General features: G+C 34.9%; 1 protein-coding gene across 1 annotated transcript in view; it reads right to left on the reverse strand.

Annotated features, from left to right (window-relative positions):
* LOC107042786 (myocardin-related transcription factor A) overlaps positions 1 to 23,037 on the reverse strand; it is a 73,116-nt gene that overhangs the window by 6,379 nt on the left and 43,700 nt on the right. Inside the window, exons 4-7 of the mRNA XM_015263972.1 lie at positions 7,576 to 7,641; positions 5,518 to 5,814; positions 4,487 to 4,818; positions 3,850 to 4,128 (exon numbers count right to left, since the gene is read on the reverse strand). Coding sequence (XP_015119458.1) covers positions 3,850 to 4,128; positions 4,487 to 4,818; positions 5,518 to 5,814; positions 7,576 to 7,641 — 974 coding nt within the window. The remainder of the gene's footprint in view (positions 1 to 3,849; positions 4,129 to 4,486; positions 4,819 to 5,517; positions 5,815 to 7,575; positions 7,642 to 23,037) is intronic.

Consider the following 23,037-nt stretch of genomic DNA (forward strand, 5'->3'; position numbering starts at 1 on the left):
CCAACTTTTCACAAGAAAACTTCTCCCAAGTAGAATTCAGTACTGGTGAGTAGTAACTTTTTTTTAGAGTGTATAAGAATGTTTTTAAAAAAAATGTTTTCCAATCTTTAGATGCTCGAAATCACGAATTTTCGAAAAAAAAAGTTGAAAAACTTGAATTTTGCCAATTACGTCATGGCCGAAAATTGTAATTTTTTTTTCAGTAATTCTTATAATGAAAACGAGAATTTTGAGCCGTCATACATGTTAGGTTCTATCCAGGATCTACTTTTTTTAAATTTTTTCTTTTTAAAATTGCGAAAATTTGGGGAGAACACCTTAAAACGACTTTAATTATGTATCGAAAAAATATGTAATATATTGGAATATATATTTAAATTTACTTCATACTGTTTATAATCAAAGTCAACCAATGACATTTTGGGGAATTTTGACCGCATTCGCGGAATTTTGAGAATAAAAAATTAAAAATAAAATAGATCTAAGACGAAACCCAACATGTATGACGGCTCAAAATTTGTGTTTTGATTATAGGAATTGCTGAAAAAAAAATTAAAATAATCAACCGTGACGTGATTAGCCAAATTCAAGTTTTTCAACTTTTTTTTTTAAATTCGTTATTTCGAGCATCTAGAGATTGGAAAAAATTTGGACAAAAAACATTCTTATAGGTGGTGAAGAATGGAAAATTTTGATCCCTAATAAATCGAAATCGGATAAGTAGAACTCGAGTTATTGTAAAAAAAACGAAAAATTTCAAAAAAAATCTCCGAACTGGGCTGTCAAAAAAATCTTTAAAAATTTGAGAGATAGTTTTTCAAGCCCCCCCAATCGTAGAAAAAATCGCCATCAATTTTCAAGAAGGTGAGGGTCAGCCGTTGACTCATTTGGCATGGAATACCTCATATAAAATTTCACGGATAATCGAGATTTTCCGGGGATGTAAATATTTTTGTAAGAAATGAGATATTCAGTGATAGGGGAGAGTGGTGGAAAAAGAAACAGTCAAAAAACAACTGTTTGACGCAATTCAAGCCCAAAAAATTTTTTTTCTTAAATATTTTTTTCCATCAAATTTTTTTCATTAATGAGAGTACTGATGAGAATAATAATTTTTCATTCAGTAGAATAGAAAATTATTCAGAAGTTTTCATGGGAGAAGATTTTGTCAATGGATTAATTGAAAAGTAAATGAAACAGCAAAATCCAAAGTCCAGAGCAATGCCCAGGGGGAGACGCAGAGGGGGGAAAAAGGAAAATATGATGCTGAATTTCAATCGAATAATCCACTCATAAAATCTTCGCCCATCAAAACTTCTCAATAATTTTCCATTTTACTGAATGGAAAATTATTATTCTCATCAGTACTTCCAAGAATAAAAAAAGTTAACAAAAAAAATTAATAAAAAATTTTTTTTTTGCTGGAATTGGGTGAAAACAGTCGTTATTTTGACTGTTTCATTTGGCCTCACTCTCCCCTACTTTTCATCAAATGATGCGCTTGTTCTTTGGATACCACTAGATTTCATTCAACAGTTAATGGAACTATTTGAAAAATACGCTCATTCCTAATTGTTCATTCACGCGAATTACTATTGAACAGACAAATGATGAAATTCCATTTGTTTTCATTAGCTTTTGGAAATCTCTCCGAAACTTGCAAATTCTGAGAAAAATTTGGCCCGGGCGGGGCTCGAACTTGAAAAAATTATTTTTCCCAAATATTTATTTGCTTGAGAGAAGCATTCAGTTTTGCACAATCGTAGTTCTCCAATCGAGTCATTCCCAGGCGAGCATCATTAGGTTTCAACTGTGGCAATGATGTTGCTTTAGAATGACTACGTTGCACATGACCTTGTATGAAATCCTCCAATGATTATGCATTTTTCCTGAATTTCTCATTTTCTAGAGGAAAGAATTTCGATTAATTTTTTAATGTTGATAATTATTGAGGGAGTTCACTTAAGGTTACAACTAATATGATCATCTTCTAGAGCAATATAATTGTCATAATTGAAACTTGATGAGGATTGTCTGCGAGTGACTCGACTGGAGTCACTTTAAACTACTGAATGGATATTTGGGGAAAATATATTTTTTCCCCAGTGCATGCTTCAACAGCTGAATTTTTTCAAAGATCCAGAGAATGATTTGGAAATATATTTCAAACTATTTTCTGTCTACTCTATCACAGAAATGTATAGATTCCCAGATAGGAGATGTATCTATCATTTAAATTACTCCACGAAAGATGGCAAAATAATGGCAAGGGGAATAAAATTTTCGTTGATTGCCAAACGAGTGTAATTCAGGTCTACGTATATTTGATAGTGAGATTGTAATCTCCATTTCGTTGGCACGCTCAGAGAGTCCTCCAGTCTCTCAACTGCAATTAGCACTCGAATTACTCAGTGCTAACGAGGGGGCCCTGGATACTCTCAGCTGTACGCGAGAGATCGCGAGACTTAATCACTCGATACAATCTCATACTACTTGGACCACTCTCCGGTATCCCAAATGAGCCGGTACATATATTTAATTTTGAAATTCGTCCGACAATTTCTTGAGTAAAATTCTCAAGGGGACGGGGCCAATTCAGCACTTATTCGAGATTACTTCACTTTTTCGTGTTCTTCGCTCCATATCTTTCGAACTCCAATGGTTAATTCACAATTTTCACTATTTTCAAAAAAAATGCTCAAGTTTCAATGATCTAGACTATCATCTATTATACATTCATCGAATCGTGATTTATTAAACTTTCGAGCTACCTGAAAATCATTTTACGACAAAGTCCTATAAATCTCTCTTATTTCAAAGTACTAGGAAAGGGGTCGCGTTTCGCGCGCGCATGATTGGCTTTTTGATCATTATGTATTCATTTATTCATTAAAAAGGAGTTGATGTTCGCTTTTATTAAGATTTGATTTGAGAAAGAATTTGAGAAATAATCTTTAAAAATTTGCACAATGAAAAAGTCACGTTGTAAGGTTTAAGACATTAGGTGCATCTAACAGTGAAATCGGTCCCGTATTCCAAGTATGGAAATAAAAATCTTCGGAATAAACTGTCCACTGTCGAAATTCACATTTTTTTGTTTTGTTTTTGTCGTTTTAAATGTTATTCTTCTTTTTTTTGAATGTGCATATAAATTTATATTTCATAACAATTCTATAAGCATTTTTATTATATCCAAAGGTTCAATTTTTTTGAAATTTGAATATTCGAATTTTTGAACTATATTTTTCCGTTCATCTTTCTTGCATAGCTTAGCTATTACATATATATGTATAATAAAATGAAAATAAAAAAAAGAATATATATTTATCTGTTTAAATTTTTTTAAATATATATGTATATAATATATACATATTTCAAACTATATATATTTATTTATAAGCTAAGATGACCTTGAAATAGTCCTAAGTCTAGCACATGCTTGACGAAATAGATTGCTGAACAAAAATGTTTTACCTATTTTTTAATAGAAGATTTTCAAACGGATGAAACTACAAAGGTTCCCTGTGAACCATAATATTTGTGACAATTTTGAGATTTTCTTCTGTGTTTGAGTACGACAATTTTATTAAGCAAAGTATGTAGTTCTATATCTATTCGATCTTCACGTGGAGTGTAGAGAAAACTTCACGCACTTTTGCAATAACTTTTTTTAGTACTTCAGCATTGATAAAAACGAAAATTACTGAACGAATATCATTTTTCAAACCTTGAATTATCTAATTCCATGTTTTTTCTTTTCATTATATTTATTTTCAAGAACGCAATTAAAAAACTTGCCTACAAAGCAGGTGAGTACCGAAGGGATTCGAAGTTAATGACTAAGTTTACCTTGTACTCGTGAAATTTGATGGTTCGCGTTTTTGGTTGACTCTTGGTTTTGGATTTTTTTCTATTTTTGTCCTTTCCAGGTGCATCACTCCTTTGGCATGTTGTAGCTATTGGACTCGCTTGCGGACGTGGGGTTATTGCTGCTGGTGGGGCTGGTGGTGACGCTATTGATATATTTGATAGGGGAGAGAGACTGGATGTCGTCGAGCCAAGTGACATCGGACTAGGCGCTGGTGCCAGGGGTAATAATGTTCCTGTTGGACCGTTTGTTTGACTCGCCTGTTAAATAATAAAATGTATACAATTTCTAGAGATATTACATAATTCTTCGAGAAGTTGAATAGTTTCCAACTTTCGAAATGACTCGGCGAGAACATTTGTTGAAATCTAATAAATGTTTTTATTTGAAATTTTTGTGTTTGATTGAATGGCATTTATTTAAGAACCATGAGATCACATGTTTAGTTGATAAAGTGAATTCATTCATTTCGACGACGATAATGCTCATTCCAAGTGGATCAAGTTATTCGCTGACTGAAATAAACTCTTTATTCCAATCGACTGAACAATTCTGCATTAAAATATTTAACCGATTGATGTTGGAAAACATTTTTTATTTCATTAATTTATTTTATACCTGTGAAGTTGGAAGTTGGGTATGTTGATTGCCAACCACCGAATTACACAACTCAGCAAAAGTTTGTATCGTTGGCTCTCCATTAGCCTGTTGAAAGACAGGCGACGCTGAGGAGACAACAACAGCACCACCAGTCGTAGGAATACTAAGAGAAACCGTGACGATTCCAGCAGATGCTGCCGCAGTTTCCAGCACATCAGTTCGACCCTCGAGAGGAGGTGAGGGTACACCTTCAGAGCTTTGGGAGTCATCTTCGAAGGTAATATAGTGGTCTGGAGGTTGAGGTTTGCTTACCTGGCCCTCGCAGGTCGGCTTGAAGGGAATGTGACCCTCTGCAACCATTCATCGATTGAAAAAATGATTCTTATAGACACTAATTTAATGAAGGATTAAAGCCAATAATACTATGAGATTCCTCTTGCAAACATTTAAAGAGCCCGCATTTTTTGAAGAAAAATGCCAAGAGATTTTGTGAGGAAATCAAATAGTCTGAGAAAATCTACTCTAAATTCAATTCACTAATCTTCTAGATATTAGCAGAATAAATCCTTAAAATGAAGCTAAATTTGTGTGTTCACTACAATGAGAAGACAAGAGTTTTTTGAGAAGTACATCTTTACTTGCGCACAATATCTCACACTAATAAAAAAAAATCTTACATCAAGAAATTTTATACTTGTCCAAAAGATGAGGGCAATTGGTTCATATCAAGAAAACGAGTTCTGAAATCAATTCACGTGGTTTTTGTATAAAAATATTTTAGAATTGAGGCTAAAAAACTATTAAATGAATGAATTCAATTTTACTTGGTTTGAGAAATCACTTTCTTGTTATCAAGAAACTGTCCTCGTCTTTAGGACAAGTTCACTACAATGAGAAGACAAGAGAAGACAAGTACACAATTTCTTGACGAAAGCTTTTTTTAAGTGCAAGATATTTTGCTCTTGAAAATTTTCAAACCACGAGTTTCGTAATATAAGTAAAGACGTATTTCTCAAAAAAGTTTGTTTTTCTCAGTGTACTGTAAATACCTTTCACCGCCCTTTCAATGGGCTCTTCGGTATGCAAAATATTCTTCTGTATGAGCTCAAGGGGTCCAGGTCGATGACTGAGTTGATCGTTGAGCTGATCAGCAAGTCTTGCCTTCTTTAGCATTCGCTGTCTCTCAGCCAGGCTCGGATCCACATGACCCACGTCCTCAAGGATGTGTTGTCTCACGAGTTCATCTCTTCCCGGTCTCTGTTGTATTTTTGCCTTCAACAGATCACCGGTCTTTGCGCGTTCCAACTGTTTGCGTTGCTCGTGAAATGCTGGTGGAGTTTTCAAAGCTAAAATGCAAAAAGACAAAACATTTAAGAGAATAATTAGAGACTTGATGAGAGAGAGTAATCGTCTCATTAATAATTCGTGGAACAAATTGTGATGGATGAGTTGAGGAAATAAATTTTGGCTCCAAGAATTATGTAAATCATGATTAATTCGATGAGGTTCGTAGTACGATGGGTGAAATTTTCCAGATATATAAAACACAATTATTTTTGTACTGCATTATATATGAGGTGCGTTTATCTGGGACGCGTTAACGGATGTAAAATTATGACTCGAGCCCTCCTAGGAAGCATAAATTCAACGGTGGAGTCTAGAGAATTTTGCACAACAACTGTACGACCTAAATTTCAAAAGTCATCAACCTGGGTGTATTATAATCGAGGGGCTACTTACTCCATAATTGAGTGATACCATGATTTCGAGCGTCACGGGAAATGATTTCATGATTTCGAATGATTTCATTAATTCGAAATCTGTCATTTCAGAAAAATAAAGGTAATAAATAATGGAGGTGGGGCAAAACGGGTTGTGTCAAATTATGAAAATCAGGACTGGCAATAATAACTGGCACATAATAACGAATTCGTTTGATTCCACTCCGCCAATCTTGAGCTGATGACGATGAAAAGCGGTCCATTTTATCATTTTAAATATTCAGTAAAAATTATTTAAAAACTTGATACTTAATACTTAAAATTAATTAGAGGAGAAGAAATCTGAAACGTTCAGTGAATTTTCAGGTTCATCACCGAACAATGTACGAAATTGTCACGTAATTTTGCCCGAAGAAGTAAAATCTTACCAAAACTTCCTGACTTATTAAGCCTCTAAAATCAAAAATTCTTAAACGTTGATCAATTTATATGAAGCTGGTGAGTTATTTCTACCCAGCTTCATACAGTCCCGTTCCGTAAAATTTTTCAATCGTTGAGGAAAAATTACGGAACGACTTGTTGTCCCCACAGCAGTGAGTCATCAAACGGGTGGTTAATTTTTATGGAACAAATCGTAGAATTTACGTAGCGATTCGTACAATTTGAGTTCCGACTCACATTTTTTACTGAATTTTACTTCGCTCGTGGATTACGCTTCGAAAGTAATTTTTACGTTTTTTTCTGGGAATTTTTATCGAATTTTTCTCTCCGTGTAGCCCCTCGATTAAAATCAATGACAAAACGCCGAAATATCACAGATGAAGACTCAAAATGATTTGCTCAAAAGGTAAAATGCGAATCAAAAATATACTTTCAGATTGTTTGATGTTTAACCAGAAAAACGAAATGATGTTTGTGTTGCAGTCCAAAGTTTGTGAAGTTCTCGTAAATCCATTGATAGTCAATTCCCAAAAAACTGTGAATGACATTTGACAATTTAGATCAATTCCAGTTGACACACTTAGTTATGAAGGTCAACAGATGATTGTACCAATTTGATCATGATCATCAGTACCAAAAAAACCGCAGTCAATTAGAGCGACTCAATTCCCCAATTAATTTTCGTCTTCCTCTCACTAATTCTTATTAATTTAATATAACTAGAATAATGAAGTGCATTAAATGGTAGCAAAAACCGACAAAATTACACAATGGCCATCGATCATTGAGAATAATTTATTAAGTGAACTCGAGTACTCGAAATCACGAAAAATAAAATGTAATGTTTGGAAAGTAAATCAAGGCAGGTGATAATTTATCAGTGGTTATTTCGTCATAGCATTAAAATAACTAGAAATACGATAAAAACATAAAACATAAACTTACGTGGCATAATGCCCTGGGCAACAAGTTGATTGTATGGCCGTCTGAGCATCAATTTCACCTTCAATGCTGCAACAGAAAAGTAAACGATCCTATTAATTAAATTCCTCGAATGGAAAAACGGGAGTGAAAGACATAACCGTCATCTGGTTAATTAAATTTTTTCTTGATTATCTAAAGTGAAATTAATATGAGATGTGAGAGAAGTCATAAATTATTGCTCCAGATTTGTGAGCCCACCCCTTCAGTATATTTCATGAAACTGTACTGGTACGTTTATAGTTACTGTGGTGGAAACGATAATGATCAAGACACTTTTAAGTTGGGGAGTTTGTTATTTTCCACGAGTCTCTGTCCGCCCCAGGCCAAGTCAAGGAGGTAAATCCACTGGGACGAATGCATCGAGATAAAGGGAGCTCTTAATTTTTCGCACTGCGAAAAGACATCGTCGTTTGTGTTTACTCAAACGAACCGACCGGCAGTTGGTGCGTACAGCTCGTTAAGATGCACTTCTTCGATGCCACTTTTGACCTCCAGAGATTTTTAGTTCATTTAATTGGTTTGGGTGGCATTTTCATTTTTTTTTCATCTCTAGCGTTATCAAAAATTTTATCAAATTGGGAAACCGATGGATTATCGCGTCATATAGAATAAGAATATTGTAATCTTTTCTAGTTTCTTCAGATACATGTAAATCACAAAAGACAATGATTTAATTTTGTTCGTGAATTAATGCATCATTATTATTCTCAAAGGTTTTTAATCGATTTCCGTTATATATGAATTAATATTTTACGAATGAAAAGGAAATAAAAAGAATTAACATACAAAGAGATATAAATAAATGCAGACAAACAATTGTTGCATATATTCTCGGCTGAAAAAATTGAATCATAATCTGCAATCTGAATTCCAAGCCCCTCTCGGTGCTGCCTTGCATTCTACTGAATTTCTCCCCTTGCATCATACATAAGTACATATAAAATTTATCAGTGAATTGTAATGGAAATTTCTATAAGAGCTTTATAACATGAGTGAAAATAATTGTTCAAGTGGTACAGATTTAAAGTGTTTTTACGACATTCGTGCGTCTCATAACAGTGGATCGCTTTTTCCCCCTTGGAGCTTTGAGAGCCTCTTAAAAACATCACTGAATAAATCTCCCGGTGGAATCTTCACGTTGCACGGTCCATTAAAAGCTTGGGTAGCTTCCGGAAGTCGTGGAATTAACGTGAAATTCATGCAATCTGTTTTCGTTTATCCTGTTTTTTCAATTAATGCGGATAGTTTTTCATTTTTTATTAGTAGTTAGGTAAGAAGAGGAGAGATAAGTAAATCAATTACACATAATAATAAACCGATGAAATTTTTCATCGCCGATTTGAATTCTGTGTTATTTTTTTCATGTATTCTGTGAAAATGTGAGGATAGGAATTGAATTTATGGGTATTGGTTCGTTAATCGAAAGAATATATCAATTTTAAAATTTTCCCTAGACATTGAAAAATAAAAAATTCAGTTTTCGTGTTGATCTCGTTCCTCTTCCTCTTTTCACTATTTTCCATCAGAATTAGATAATCGAAAGAAAATCCATTGGTTTTTCTTCATTGTTAAAAAAAAACGTTTTGAAAATGTCAAGATTGAAAAATTGATGTTTAAAATTCATTTCTGATTTTCCTTCCCTACATTTTTCTATATTGTCTGCTTCTGTGAACGGAATACGATCACAGGAATCAAAAAAGATCATCTCCCTTCATTTTTTAAGAAGAAAAAAACCATTTGAAAAATTTCGAAAAGACTTAGAAAAATAATTTTTTTCATTTTATTGATACTGATTGATGATGATCGATCTCTCTTAGCAATTTTCTTCTTCGGTTCCATTGAAATGAGATCAAAGGGATGTAAAATTTTCATATTCGTTCACATTTTCAGATCATTGGTACTAATTAATTTGACGAAAAAGAAAGAAATGGAAAATTTTAGGCATGATTACCGAAAATTGTTGGTTGATCTGTATTCTCACGTGATTTATGGGGAATTCCTCTTCATTCAATGTTGTAACTTGTGAATGAATAAAATTAAATTAATCTAATTGTGAAGACGGAAATGGAAAGAAAATAAAATAAAATAACATAGTGAAAATTAATCCAGCGACGGGCACGAAGCGCCCGTTTGGTAGTAATTTCATTAAGGGGAGACTATACTATGAGTTTTAAAAGTCGCGGAATATTGGAATTAGATACATGTCTTATTATAGACGTATTATACATATCTATCAAATCGCATTTTAAACAACTAAGTCGTAATTGTTATTGTACATATTTTTTCAAAACTTTTGAAAAAGAAACTCTGTAGCTCAAAAATTGGAGATGGGCTATTTTTAAGATTTTAAACGTCTGCAGAGCAAACGAACAACAAATAATTAATTTTCTTGCACTAATTATTCGTTTTTAGACATAGGGGAGGGTGGGGCAAAACGGCCCCCCTTCAATTGTCAATAACTTGTGAATGACATTGTGAAAATTCCCAGTTTCAACTTCATTTTGAAGATAATTTTTCATTCTTCAAAACGAGCTCTAACTCATCCCAATCGGATTATTGAATCGGAAAATATTGACGACTGAAGGGGGGCCGTTTTGCCCCATCCTCCCCTATATAATCAATCTTCAATGCATGAAAAATCTCACTCCAATAGCCCGCGACTTTTAAAACTCACAGTAATTTCCCCTTAACTAAGATAAAAATAATGATCCAATTTCTAGCGAAAATTTCCGGAGCTGTGAACATTTTCATTCTACACATTTCTTTAAAATTTGTTACTTACTTAACCCTTTAGAACTTCATTCAGTTCATAAGAAAATATTTCCGTTTGAAAAATTAACATCTTCCAAAAATTTACGTTCTGGAAAAGAGATTGACGAAATCATCGTCCTTGAATGTTTTCAGAACTCTATCTTCGCATTCTCCACCAATTTGTTGAACTACGTTTTATTCTTTAACAGCAATGTCTCCGTCCCATCCTATTTTTGTCTCTTTTGACATTATATTTTTTTAAATGCAAAAATACGACGTACAAAGTTATTTGGTTATAAACTGAAAAAGAAAATTGAAAAGACACCGCATAAGACACATTTACACGCCGAGGACAGTGTAGAGCGGGGGTGATCCAATAATACAGAGCTTTGAGTATAAATAAAGAGCCGTGCTGCCCCGGAGGTAGGCACCAACCGTGTCTATTTCTTCCTCCTAATTTTTTCTCCCTCATCCTCATTTTTTTCCCCTCAAAATTTTTTGTTTCATTTTTTATTCCTCAACATCGTGCATTCTCATATAGCTAGTGCCCCACACTGCGTAATCCTTGCACACTTAACATCGAGGTCTTTTCGAAATAGAACAATTCCAAGAAATAACTTCCATGGGACTGTTTTCCAGCACGAGGAAAATTGACGACTCTAAGCGAACTCAAGTGTTGTGACATAAAAATGAACGACAATTTTAGGTAAATTGATTATTCAATATTTGGGGTGAGACGTGGAGTGAAAACTGCGTTAAATACATGGGTGATTCCAACGTATATTCCTCTTAGCACATGCCTGTGACCTACAAACAAACTGAATGGCGCTAGATTGTGATTTATTATGGCAGTGAAAAGAGTGAGTAAGGGTCAGACGCGGGAACATTTGCCAAACAGACGTGTTAATATTTGTTGTTACTCTCTCTTGAAAATCAAAACAATTTATTTAACCTCACAATCGCGAATAACAGGTTTCATCAATATATCATTGAGTTAGAGGTAAAATCCCATTTATTAATTTGGGGGTAACAATTCATTTGTACATTTGGGTAGACTTTTTTTCGAGAGTTATTAGCAAGTTTACTATCAGATACGCCCTTTTGTTTCCAAGAAAATTAAGTGAATGAATCTATCCTAAAAGCCTCTATAAAATTACGGCAGCACGAAATTTTGCATTTAAAAGCTCGGTGTGATGACTTAGGGTAAACAGGTCAATTTCTGGACGGCGGTTAGTTTCTGAACGATTTCAACTTGCATTGAATATTCCATAAATAAAATGAAAATTGTACTGATTATTTCACCTTTCAATAATACTACTCGTGCCTAATCATGTGAACAATCATTTTTTCTAATGATCGACATTTAATAAATAAAAACAATACGGTCCAGTCGTCCAAAAATTAGGGGTTTCGGCTGCATTCAACTATTTCTTGATTAATTCTTTCTTGTTTTGTTATTTTCACTTCAATTTTTTTATGCTAATTAAAACATTCTTGAAGGTATGGAAGCCACCATATCACTATTTAGGTGATTCTTTCATTTTAGATCCGACCACGAAACTCGAATTTCCCTTAACCGTCTAGCTATTGGTCTGTTCACCCTATACAGAGAAAAATTCTACACTGATAGAATGATTAATTTATTCCAAATGAGATTCGTTAACTATTAACAAATAGTAGAGATGAATATGATCAAATGAATATTCGTTAATAGTTAACGAATGATTCACTTGAAAGGGGAAAGTCGAGTCAAACAAGGCTCCTCAAATATGCATTTGTTAACTATTAATGAATGAACATTTGGTGAGGCCGAATAGATCCTAGCCTCCAACCAAATCCACTCGCTAACAATAACTAACCCTTTCTATCAGTGTATATATCTAATTTTCCAGAACCAAGTTACTAATTTTAAGAGACTCATGAGTTTAGAGGACATTGTACTGGGATTTAGAAACTGCACTGATAGAAATGTTGCACAATTTAGTTCGTGTTAACGAAGCCTCTTAATTATTATTACGATGAGTTAACTATTAACGTATCGTGGTAATAAATAAGAAGCTTAGTGAAGAGCAACTAAATCCTCCTACCAGTGTAGTTACTTGATTTCAGAAGAAAAATCCCCAAAATTTAGAACCGAAAATCCACTCACTTCAAGCGAGAAAAGTTGGTAAATCAAAGAACCGCTGGCTTCTTAAATTGACAACCTTTGCGCTCCTAAACTAAAAATCTTCGAAAGCTAAGTTCGGTCAATAAAATTTTGAAATAATTGAACATGAATTAAGTCGCTATACTTTGGATATCAAAGGATTGAGAAATATGAGAAATATGAGAATCCAGATGTTCTTGATTTAACAATCCCAAGGTTTTTATTTTAAAAACTCGAAAATTTTAATTTCCAGAACCACGATTTTCTGAAAATAACCAAAAATGTGACTTAATTAAAAACAATCATGGTAGATTTATGTAAAAGTTTTCCTCCAAATAATTGACAATTTCATTTATTTCCAGTATTTTTGTTCGCTAGATGAAATTCGGAGGTGTTCTCTATATTTTAATCAATTATTTCTTGAAAGTTTGGTGGGAAAAGTGGATTGTCAAGAACAGAATATGGAATCGAAAATTTCCCTTGTTTTGCGATGGAACATAATATAAGCATTCATGAATTTTAGGACAAACAATTTTTCAAAATTGTCCTTAACACTTGGCAAATTAGAGCAGTTCCCTAGAAAATGATGAAAAAATGTGAATGCGGGGGTGCGTGAATCTCGTTTGTCTCTCCCGCGTATTCCTACGATGCGTTAACTGCAAGCCCCGCCCACAGTGGCATTTAACCACGCCTTCTAATCGGAGAAGTTTCAACGCGCAGTTGTTGTCGCCGTTATTCCACCTCCTCATTTGCCACCAGATTTTTAAAATAAATCCTCACTAAGTAAAAAGTTGCTTGCGAATGCATATTTTTCTTTTGCTTTCCTCTGTAACCCAACATCCCCACTGTCATTTAAGTATTTTTAATCCCCAAAAATCTTTGCTCGTCGTGTGAGGATTTGTGACTAACGAATTTATACATAACAACCCAACTCTCAACCGTTTGAGCGTTAAAATGAGACTAAAACATATAGACAGATTTTTTACGTTTGTGAATAGGGGTGAACACTCCTCCGACAATGATGCTTATTTTATTTGTTGCATAAATTAAGTTGCACATGGGAAAAAATGAAAGAAACGTATGGGCTGGTGTATATTATGTCAATCGTTTCAAAGCCATTTTTATCCCACTTACGGATTTTTCCATATTCTTTTTGCTACTTCACTGGTTCATTCATATGTCTACAAAATTTGATGACAAACAAACGTCTCTCGAAACCATAATTTTTATTTTTGGAGGGAAAGAAGAGTTCTTTGACTCGGAGAATTCTTTTTAAGGGATCAATGTACTCGTCTCGGATTAAAACAAAATTCATTCGAGGTAACTAAGTTTATTGAGTGTCACAGAACGCGGTCATAGTTTATACCTTTGGATTTATTATTTCTTTTATCGATAACCAAGAATTTTTTTTAGAGATGGAAATTTACTTTTTCGTTTCATCTGAGATAATTTATTTAATCCAATGGTATAAATTGAGCAATGAAATTGGGATGGAGTAGCATCGAAAATAAAAAACTTGTAAACATTATTATTATTACATAAATTTGAGTAACGATGAAACTAGTAGGTTCTCGAGAATATATTCGAGAACATTTGTATGGAAAACATTCGAATAATTATCGTCGGAGTTCTTGAAACTCTCTTTACAGGAGTTTTTCAACATTTTTTTCTGAATTGATTTCTGCTAAAACTTGCTGAATACTTCATTATGAGGTATTCCGTGTCAAATGAGTCAACGGCTGACCCTCACCCTCTTGGAAATTGATCTTGATTTTTTCTACGATTGGGGCGCTAGAAAAACTATCAATTTCTTTCAGATTTTTTCGACAGCCTATATCGGAATATGGGGAATGATTTTTTATCGTTCGTTTTCAATAATTCCATTTCTATTCATCCGATTTTGATTTATGACACATCAGAATTTTTTATTTTCTACCATCTATAAAAATGTTTTGAGTAATCTTTTTTTCAATCCCTAGGTGCTCATAATACTGAATTTTCAAAGAAAAAGTTGAAAAACTTGAATTTCCAAAATTCTGTCACGGTTTATCCTGCTCGTCTTATTTTCAGTAATTCTTGTAATTAAAACAAGTAGTTTGAGCTGTCATATAAGTTGGGTTTCGTCCTACATCTATATTATTTTAAATTTTTTCTGCTCGAAATTCCGCGAATTTGGTCAAAATACCTCAAAATGGCGTTCGTTGACTTTGATTATAAGCCGTATGAAGTGAATTTAAATGTATACTTATATATATATATATTTTTGTTATTTTTCTATTTCATTGGTTTTATCGAAGTAATTCTCGATTTGAAACCCCTCCTCTAGCCTGCCTCCCCTCCTTTACTTTTCCTCTCATTGTTATTTGCGGTACCATGGCCGTCTTACTCTGAGCTAGGACTGCACGGGAAACCATGTAAAATCCCAGTCGCACAGCCGGCCGATTGTGCAGTGCCCTAATGTATCCATCTGTCACACTGACTAGGTGGAGACACTAGGCCGCTACACCGTGCCTACCGCCCGTAATTTTTGTGCGAGCGAGGTGTTCCTAAGCGGTCACCCATCCAAGTACTAACCCAGCTCAACGTTGCTTACCTTGGATGTCCGCCGGAGCAACACCTCACCCACTTTTTTTTTTGTTTAACCATGTTTTTATTCAATATAACATACATATTTACATTATTTACAGTTATTTACATTTAAAAAAACAGGTATATAAAAAAATTAATGTGATCTATCTGATTTTTTAGGATAAACTATGGTCACCCAGTGACTCTCAAGTTTTGAACAGTTTATGTTTTTTAAGAACAACACCTCACCCACCTAACCATTATAGTCGGTTTAAATGTATACTTATATATGTTACATATTTTTTCGATACATAATCGAAGTCGTTTTGTCGTATTTTGACCAAAATCCCAAAATTTCGAGAAGAAAAAATTAAAAATAAAACATATCCAGGACAATACGCGATTTGTATGACAACTCAAAATACTTATTTTGATGATAACAGTTAAAATTAATGTTTTTCAATTTTTGTTTTTGAAATTCAATATTATGAACCCCTAGGAATGGAAAAAATATATTCAAACGAGTCTTATAGATGGTAGAAAATGGAAAATTTTGACGTGTTATAAATAAAAATCGGTTGAATAGAACTCGAGTTATTGAAAAAAAACGAAAAAAAGAAAAAATGACATCTTCCAATTGGGCCGTTGAAAAAATCGAAATAAATTTCCAAGAGGGTGAAGGTCACCCGTTGACTTATTTGGCCCCTTGAAAAACTATTTGAATTAATATTATTTTAAGAATCCCCCATGATGAAAGAATATTTGAATTCAAATATCCGAATGTAAGCACATGTTTCTCTATACCCACGCATTCCCTCTGTCCTTTATTCGAGTGTCGCAAGTATTCTATTCACCTTCAACTGAACCAGAGTCCAGGACACGTATATACACCCGCTTTTTTACGCCAATAATCTCATCACCGAATTTATTCAATTCCTTGTTATTTCTCATTTCAGTATCCAAGTTCCTTTCTCTTTTCTTCCCTCCTTTCTCCCTACTCTCTGCAATTCATTTTTGACTCGCACTCTTGGCCTATACCTGTATTATGTTATCCACTCGTAATATATATTGTCGTACCGCGTGGGCGGGCCACGTGGGTTTGACAGCTGGTGTGTGTATGCCTACGGCAACTGATTACACCTACGGAAAACCCGACTGATCATCTTTTCTTCTTGTCTTTCTGGTTTGTTTCAACGTTGATACGATTACAAGTGTTGAAAATTCATTGTTTTTTTAATGAAAATAATCCAGAAGAAAATGGATGAAGTTGCAGTGTAGTGAAACTGAAGAACAGACGATGAATTAGAAATTCCGCGAATTTGGTCAAAACACCCCAAAAAGACTCCGATTATGTATCGAAAAAATATGTAACACAAGTATACATTTAAATTCATTTCATACTGTTTATAATCAAAGTGAATCAACGCCATTTTGGGATATTTCGACCAAATTCGCGGAATTTCAAGAAGAAACGTGTATGATAGCTCAAACTACTTGTTTAGATTGCAAGAACTACTGAAAAAAATACGAGAAAAATAAAACATGACATAATTTCGGAAATTCAAGTTTTTCAACTTCTTTTTTGAAAATTCAGTATTATGAGTACCTAGGGGTTGAAGAAAAAAATTATTCCAAATATTCGTATAGATGGTAAAAAACGGAAAATTTTGACGTGTCATAAATCAAAATTGGATGAATAAAACTGGAATTTTTGAAAAAAAAACAAAGAAAAAATTATATCTCCGAAATAGGCTGTCGAAAAAATCTGAAAAAAATGATAGTTTTTCCAGCGCATCAATCATAGAAAAAATCGAGATCAATTTCCAAGATGGTGAGGATCAGCCGTTGACTCATTTGACATGGAATACTTCATAATGAAGTATTGAGCAAGTTTTAGAAGAAATAAATTCAGAAAAAACTTTTAAAAAACTTCTGTGAAGAGAGTTTCAAGAACTACGACGATAATGATTTCAATATTTTCCATTCAAATATGTGTGATAAAAGTACGTGAAAATTAGCGTCAGTTTTTACAGGGTTGTCTTGAGAATGGAGAGATTTCGTCGGATTTAACGAGAAAGCTTTTTGTACTACTTGAAATTTTGGTTGCCACAGACTTTTTAATCGACTGTTTTAGGCCTTCTCTTTACAGTAATATTAGCTGAGAAAACAAATTTAATTATTACGCTCATTTATCATAAGTTGAATTTTATTTAAAAAAAAATGGGAAAAATAGACATTTTTAGATATGATCACTGAACCGAATCAATTTTCCGATATGAGCGAATAACAATTTTCGCATTTCACCGCTTGTTGCAACGTTCACCAGTCACAGGAGATGGCGCTCCAAATTTCGAATTAATTTCAGTCATATGAGTTATGAACAATTGCATATTCCTGTTGTTCAAAAAAATAATTCCCTATAACCATTCTCTCCTACTCTATAAAGCAATGAGATAAATAATTTCCAAGTACTAATTAACACTTGAACAATTCCCTGACGACACAATATACCTCAACGACCCGGAACATACTCACATCACCCTCCTCATTCCCAAACCCTAAACAATCCATCACATTCCCACCCGACTAGGCGTTGCCCCTGATTTCCATCCCGAGAAAACTCCGTAATAAACCTAAACAATGCCCTCCAGAAACCAATTTACCCAGTCAGACAGCTTGGCGTCGTTCCATCCTCCCCACAAAAAAAACCTCCATTATCCTCACTCATTACACCGTATCTAATAAATACAAACTCCCTCCCTCTCCCTCCTCATCTAACCACAATAATTAATTTACTCTTCATCGTCTCAACTCACCTCGACATAAAACATAAGAATAAAATAAATAAAGAGAAAAAAATTGTAGGAATAACAAGAAAAATAAACCAACGAAAAAAGAAAAACAAACGGCGCGAGCTCTCGGTTGCGCGATTTCCACAAATGGAATCGGTTTCGCCGGTTTCAAGATACGATCGGTATCGTTGGTGCACGGAAAAACGCCATAACTTTGTATCCTATATGGCGGCAATGCACAGGTGCATGGCAACCTTTCCTCCCCCTTCCGCCCCCTCCCCACATTTAGTTTCATATACACGGGAACTTGTCAGTGGTGATCCGTCCCTCCGATTCCCTCAGGTCTGTCGAAGAGGGGAAGAGAATCTTCTCCTTCTCATCCCCCTTGCCCCTTCTTCATGTGCACATTGAGTCGATCGAACGTGTGCATGCACGCAGAATGTCAATTCATATCACATCATCCTTGTCCAGTTGTTAGGTATCTTCGTTGTCGTGTTTGTGAGACGAAGATAATGTGAACACATACCCGAGAAGTAGTGGAAATCTACTTGTTGCAGACGTGTGTCCTTATTCCCTTTTTTTTCTCTCATTTTTTCTCTTTTTTCATCTCGAATGGTTTTTTATTCTATTTTCTTGTGTTGGCTTGCAGGAGAGGGCGGGCAGGGTTAGGTGAGGGGGGCGGGGGGTTGAAAAAAATCGTTAGTATGATTGGTGACACGGTGGGATTCTAGAAATAGACTCGATGGTATAATCACAGTGGTGATATACTGTAATACGTACGACGGTTTTGGAAACTTGTATTTTGCCGTATTTAACGGTTAGGGGACTGTTATGTTGTATTGCAATGCTGAGTGAATTTGAGAGCATTGATGTTGAACATTGTTGAGTGATTTATAATTAAGAGTAGCTTCTGTTGAAAGAAAGACAATGACAAAACTGAATCTGAAGATTTATTCATTCTTTCCAGATTCTATAAAGAGAAAGGACAGAGAATTAGAAGATTGTCTTTAGTTTTAAAATTGCATTCATTTTCACTCTCAATTTGACATTATTTGTTTGCTCAATGAATGACAATAGGGGACGGAATATTTAAATTTCAATGTGTCATTTGTGGTTCCCTGTAGGAGCATTATGCAAACAAAAGCATTTTTTCACTTTCCAGTTTGATTTTTGCTGTATTTTTTGTCCGAACTCTTTGTTTATTTTATGGCGATGGGGCGAACATCTTCTGTTAAATATATTCCGTTTGCCAAAACCCAATAGTCCCCAAGAATTTTTATAGCTCAAAGAGAGATGTAAAAAAACTCAATGATTGTTCGGATAAAAAAAAGTGACACTTTTTATATCTCTCTCCTTTCTCACCTATTACTAGTGGCATTCACGATGTATATAGATTTCACCGGTTATGATGGACCGTGAAATGTATGTGGGACGAGAATTCGCCCACGCGTGCCCTTCAGCCACGTTTTCATTCACTAAATTGAGTGCAATCCGTAGTACCTTACTCAATAAATTCCCAAAATCAAAGTACACAAATAATAAATTTGTGAATGTGACAGTGTCTCGTATGATCGTATCGAGAAATGATGAGTCACTCTATTCGAAATGCTCTCGGGATGTATAATTAAGATGATTTTTCATAGTACAATACAATACAATACAATGTAGTGTATCGTAACGCTCGAACATTAACGTCAATGCGATCGTCAGCGGTGCGGCGATGTGCGCAGTTAAAGAGATGAATAATCCATGCATCCGGAGGAGTATTGTACAAGGGGGAGCAACTATAGACAATGCAGTCTACCTACGCATGAAATTTTCAGGTGTTTATAGGGGTACTAACGATACGCCAGCATTTACATTAAATGCACAGTTGTTATAACTTTTATTTATGATGAATTGTCAACAAAGAATTAATCTGACATTTTTTCGGGCAGCTCATGGAGAAGCTAGGGAAATTTCCGGTTCCATTTCCAACTCACCAACGGTCTTTCATCACATAGTTTTTCGAATATTAAAGGAGGAATTTTTAATAGTGATGCCGCAAGACACAATTTTGGAGAGATGATCTCGGTCTCAATGAACTGGAAATGTTTGCTCTCGTTTCAGTCTCGAAATACGCAGTATCGACTTCTCCCGTGATGACTTCGCGTCAATTTATCTCATCTGGGTGTCCTGGTTTTCGTGTTTTTTATATGTAGAAAACCGAGACGAAACAAACGGAGACAAAAACCGAGACTTTACAATAAAAAACAGGAAAAACTTGAGACCGAGATGAGATGAATTGACTCGGAGTCATCACGAAAGGAGTCGATACTCCGTATTTCGAGACTGAGACGAGAGCAAAGATTTCCATGTTCATTGAGACCGAGATCATCTCTTCAAAGTTTTGTCTCGTAAAGTGTCTCCAGTGATGCCGCGAGACGAGAAACTGCATCTTCTCGTCTCGTCTAGTTGTCAGGAAACCATTCTCTCGACTCGTCTCGTCTCGTCTCATCTTGTCTCTATAATCCGATTTGCACGGAAAAAAATACACAGAAGGGCAAAATCACTCGACTCTCGTCTCGCCTCACGTTTCTCTCGCGTTTCGCGGCATCACTATTTTTCAACTATCAAAACTCATTCGATGATATTGTAAGCAATACGTCATGAACAAAAATTTGTCTTATTGAGATTTTCAGTTGAAATATTACTGGCTTTACGATAGCATGCTTGTATTTGAAAGTCAGCAATTATTCTTCAATTGAAATGAAATAATTCATCCAAAACAGAAATTGTTTATTTTACCTCTATCCCGTTTAATGCGGCGGCAAATGGCGCACATGCGCCTGCCGCAATGTTGCCTCTCGGGCTTCTGTTCAGGATCCAATATCACCATGATTCAAGTATACCGGCCGCTCTTATCAAAATCTCTCATAAAAAATATATTAAAACTCTCTAGACATCTGTATGTAATTGCACTTGGCCGAGGTCTCCATCACAGCCCAACGAAAATCGCTCCACGACTTTTCTGACTAGAAATCGGATCCCAACAGATCCACGAAAAAAAATCTCACTAATCACTTTGATCAATAGATCCTCAGATGCAGACTTCCTCTGGCCTCAACCAATCAACGAATCCTGCAATATATTTTCAATTAATTCCTACTCAGACGAAAATCATCTCCATTGCCTTGAGAAATCATTGCAACCGTTTGATGTCGCTGGTAAATAATTACCACAAAATTAATAGGGCGGTAGTTGAATTAATTACGAATTATTAATGACTAATTTATAATCCATATGAGAATCGATCTTCCTGGCGCCTCAGTCGACAGTCCCGCGTTACGTTGTAATTGAGTCTAATTCGATTAAATTGATATCTCCTGGTAGTTCTAGTAAAGGCGGTAATTAGGTGTCGTGCAGCACGATCTGACAGACTGGCTAACTTGTCAACCCGTTGGGGTTTTAAAACCCCGAGGTAGCCAGCTGATAGAAATCTAATCTAAATAGACGATCTCCCTTATCTATTCACACTTGGTGTAATTAAAATAAAAATTGTCTTATTTTACACGTTATTAACTAACTTATCCAGTGTCGTTACTACTTTAGAAAAATACATAATTTACTCCTCTTTTTATTTTCATCACATGTGGGATCCAATGAGGACGATTCGGAGAGAGAGTATACTTCAGTCGCCCGTTACCCGCCCACGCGTCGTTTGACTTTTAATTATCTCCGTGGGTTCGTGATAATTTTGCTGAATTATCTTCGACGATTAAACTAAGAAAAAAAAATCGCGTAAAGAAATCCCATGAAATCGATGGAGCGAAATTTGTTTATATTTAAGAGTAAAATTAAAGGAGGAGGAGACATTAATAACGTAAACATGCAATTGCGCGAGATGAAATGAATACGCGTGAAAATCACCGTCCGGTTACATATAGTCAGTGGTGATTAATTCACGGGTGAATTTTACCGTATACATTTTTTTGTACGAAAAGGCGTACGGTTAATTAACAGTGGCCGAGGGTTAATCGAGCGATATGTTATTTTAACGATGTATAAAGTTACGAAATTAACCCACGTACTGAGCGTATACTCTGGATATTATACGGATATGGTTTAAGAGAAATGCAGAAATTATTGTTATTATTCACCGGGTTTCGGAATCGATAAATTAATGTTGTCGGTAACGAAGAGATTTAGTATCCCGTTTGCAAAAGTGAGGTGGGTACGTCAGTGAATTTAATTATCTACTACGACGAAGAAAATAATTTGACAATTTTCACAGCAAAAAAGAATGTTTGAATTTCACACACCATTTGTAGATATTTTTCAGACACTAAAAAGTGTCTGACAAAAATGAAATTTTTTTGAATTTCAGACGAACAGGTGCCTAAACATCTTAATTCATGTTTGAAATTCAGAAAAATTTCTATTTTATTCAAATGTTTTTTCTTGTCTGAAAAGTGTCTACCAAAGCTGTGTGAAATTCAGACATTCGTTTTTGCTGTGTTGGTATGAAGCTCTGGAAAGGTTGCGAAAATTACCTATATTCAGTTCACTCCAAAGTAAATTATCAAATGTAAACTATACTTCATCAATATCTGAGGAAACAATTGATGAAAAAGTTCTCTCGCTGATATTTTCAGTTGAAATTTTCTGAGTTTGAGATCAAATTATTTTGATTGGATTTACTGGACAATAGATCTAGACTTTCCATGCATTAGAGAATTTTTCAAAGGCACGCGAATGGAAATTGAAATCAGGCTAGAATAAGAGACTAACCAATCAAAACTAATTTTGATCAGGTTTGGATTGGCACTGTAATGCGTGTTTGGATCGATGCCGAATGGAAAAAACTAGAATCCGATATTTCTGATCAGTACAAGAAATTTGAAATGAAGAAATGGCTAGGAGCCGGATAGCTCAGTTGGGAGAGCACTCAATGCATAATCGGAAGGTGCCGGGTTCAAATCCCGCTCTGGACTGTCTATTTTTTTCAGTAAAATTTTCCTGGTCATTCATATTGAGAATAATCCCGGTTCCCCTCTGACCTCATCCAAATCCCATCCAATCATTTCCTATGACGTCACAAAAATGTGGAAAAATGTGCCTTCTGACTTGATCTGATGCGGATCCAGTCGGGGTTGGACTGATCAGAATAGGATTGGAATTAACTCC

Source organism: Diachasma alloeum, unplaced genomic scaffold (genome assembly GCF_001412515.2).
Source record: "Diachasma alloeum isolate Michigan unplaced genomic scaffold, Dall2.0 Dall_scaffold_00521, whole genome shotgun sequence".
In the NCBI taxonomy this organism is placed as follows: domain Eukaryota; kingdom Metazoa; phylum Arthropoda; class Insecta; order Hymenoptera; family Braconidae; genus Diachasma; species Diachasma alloeum.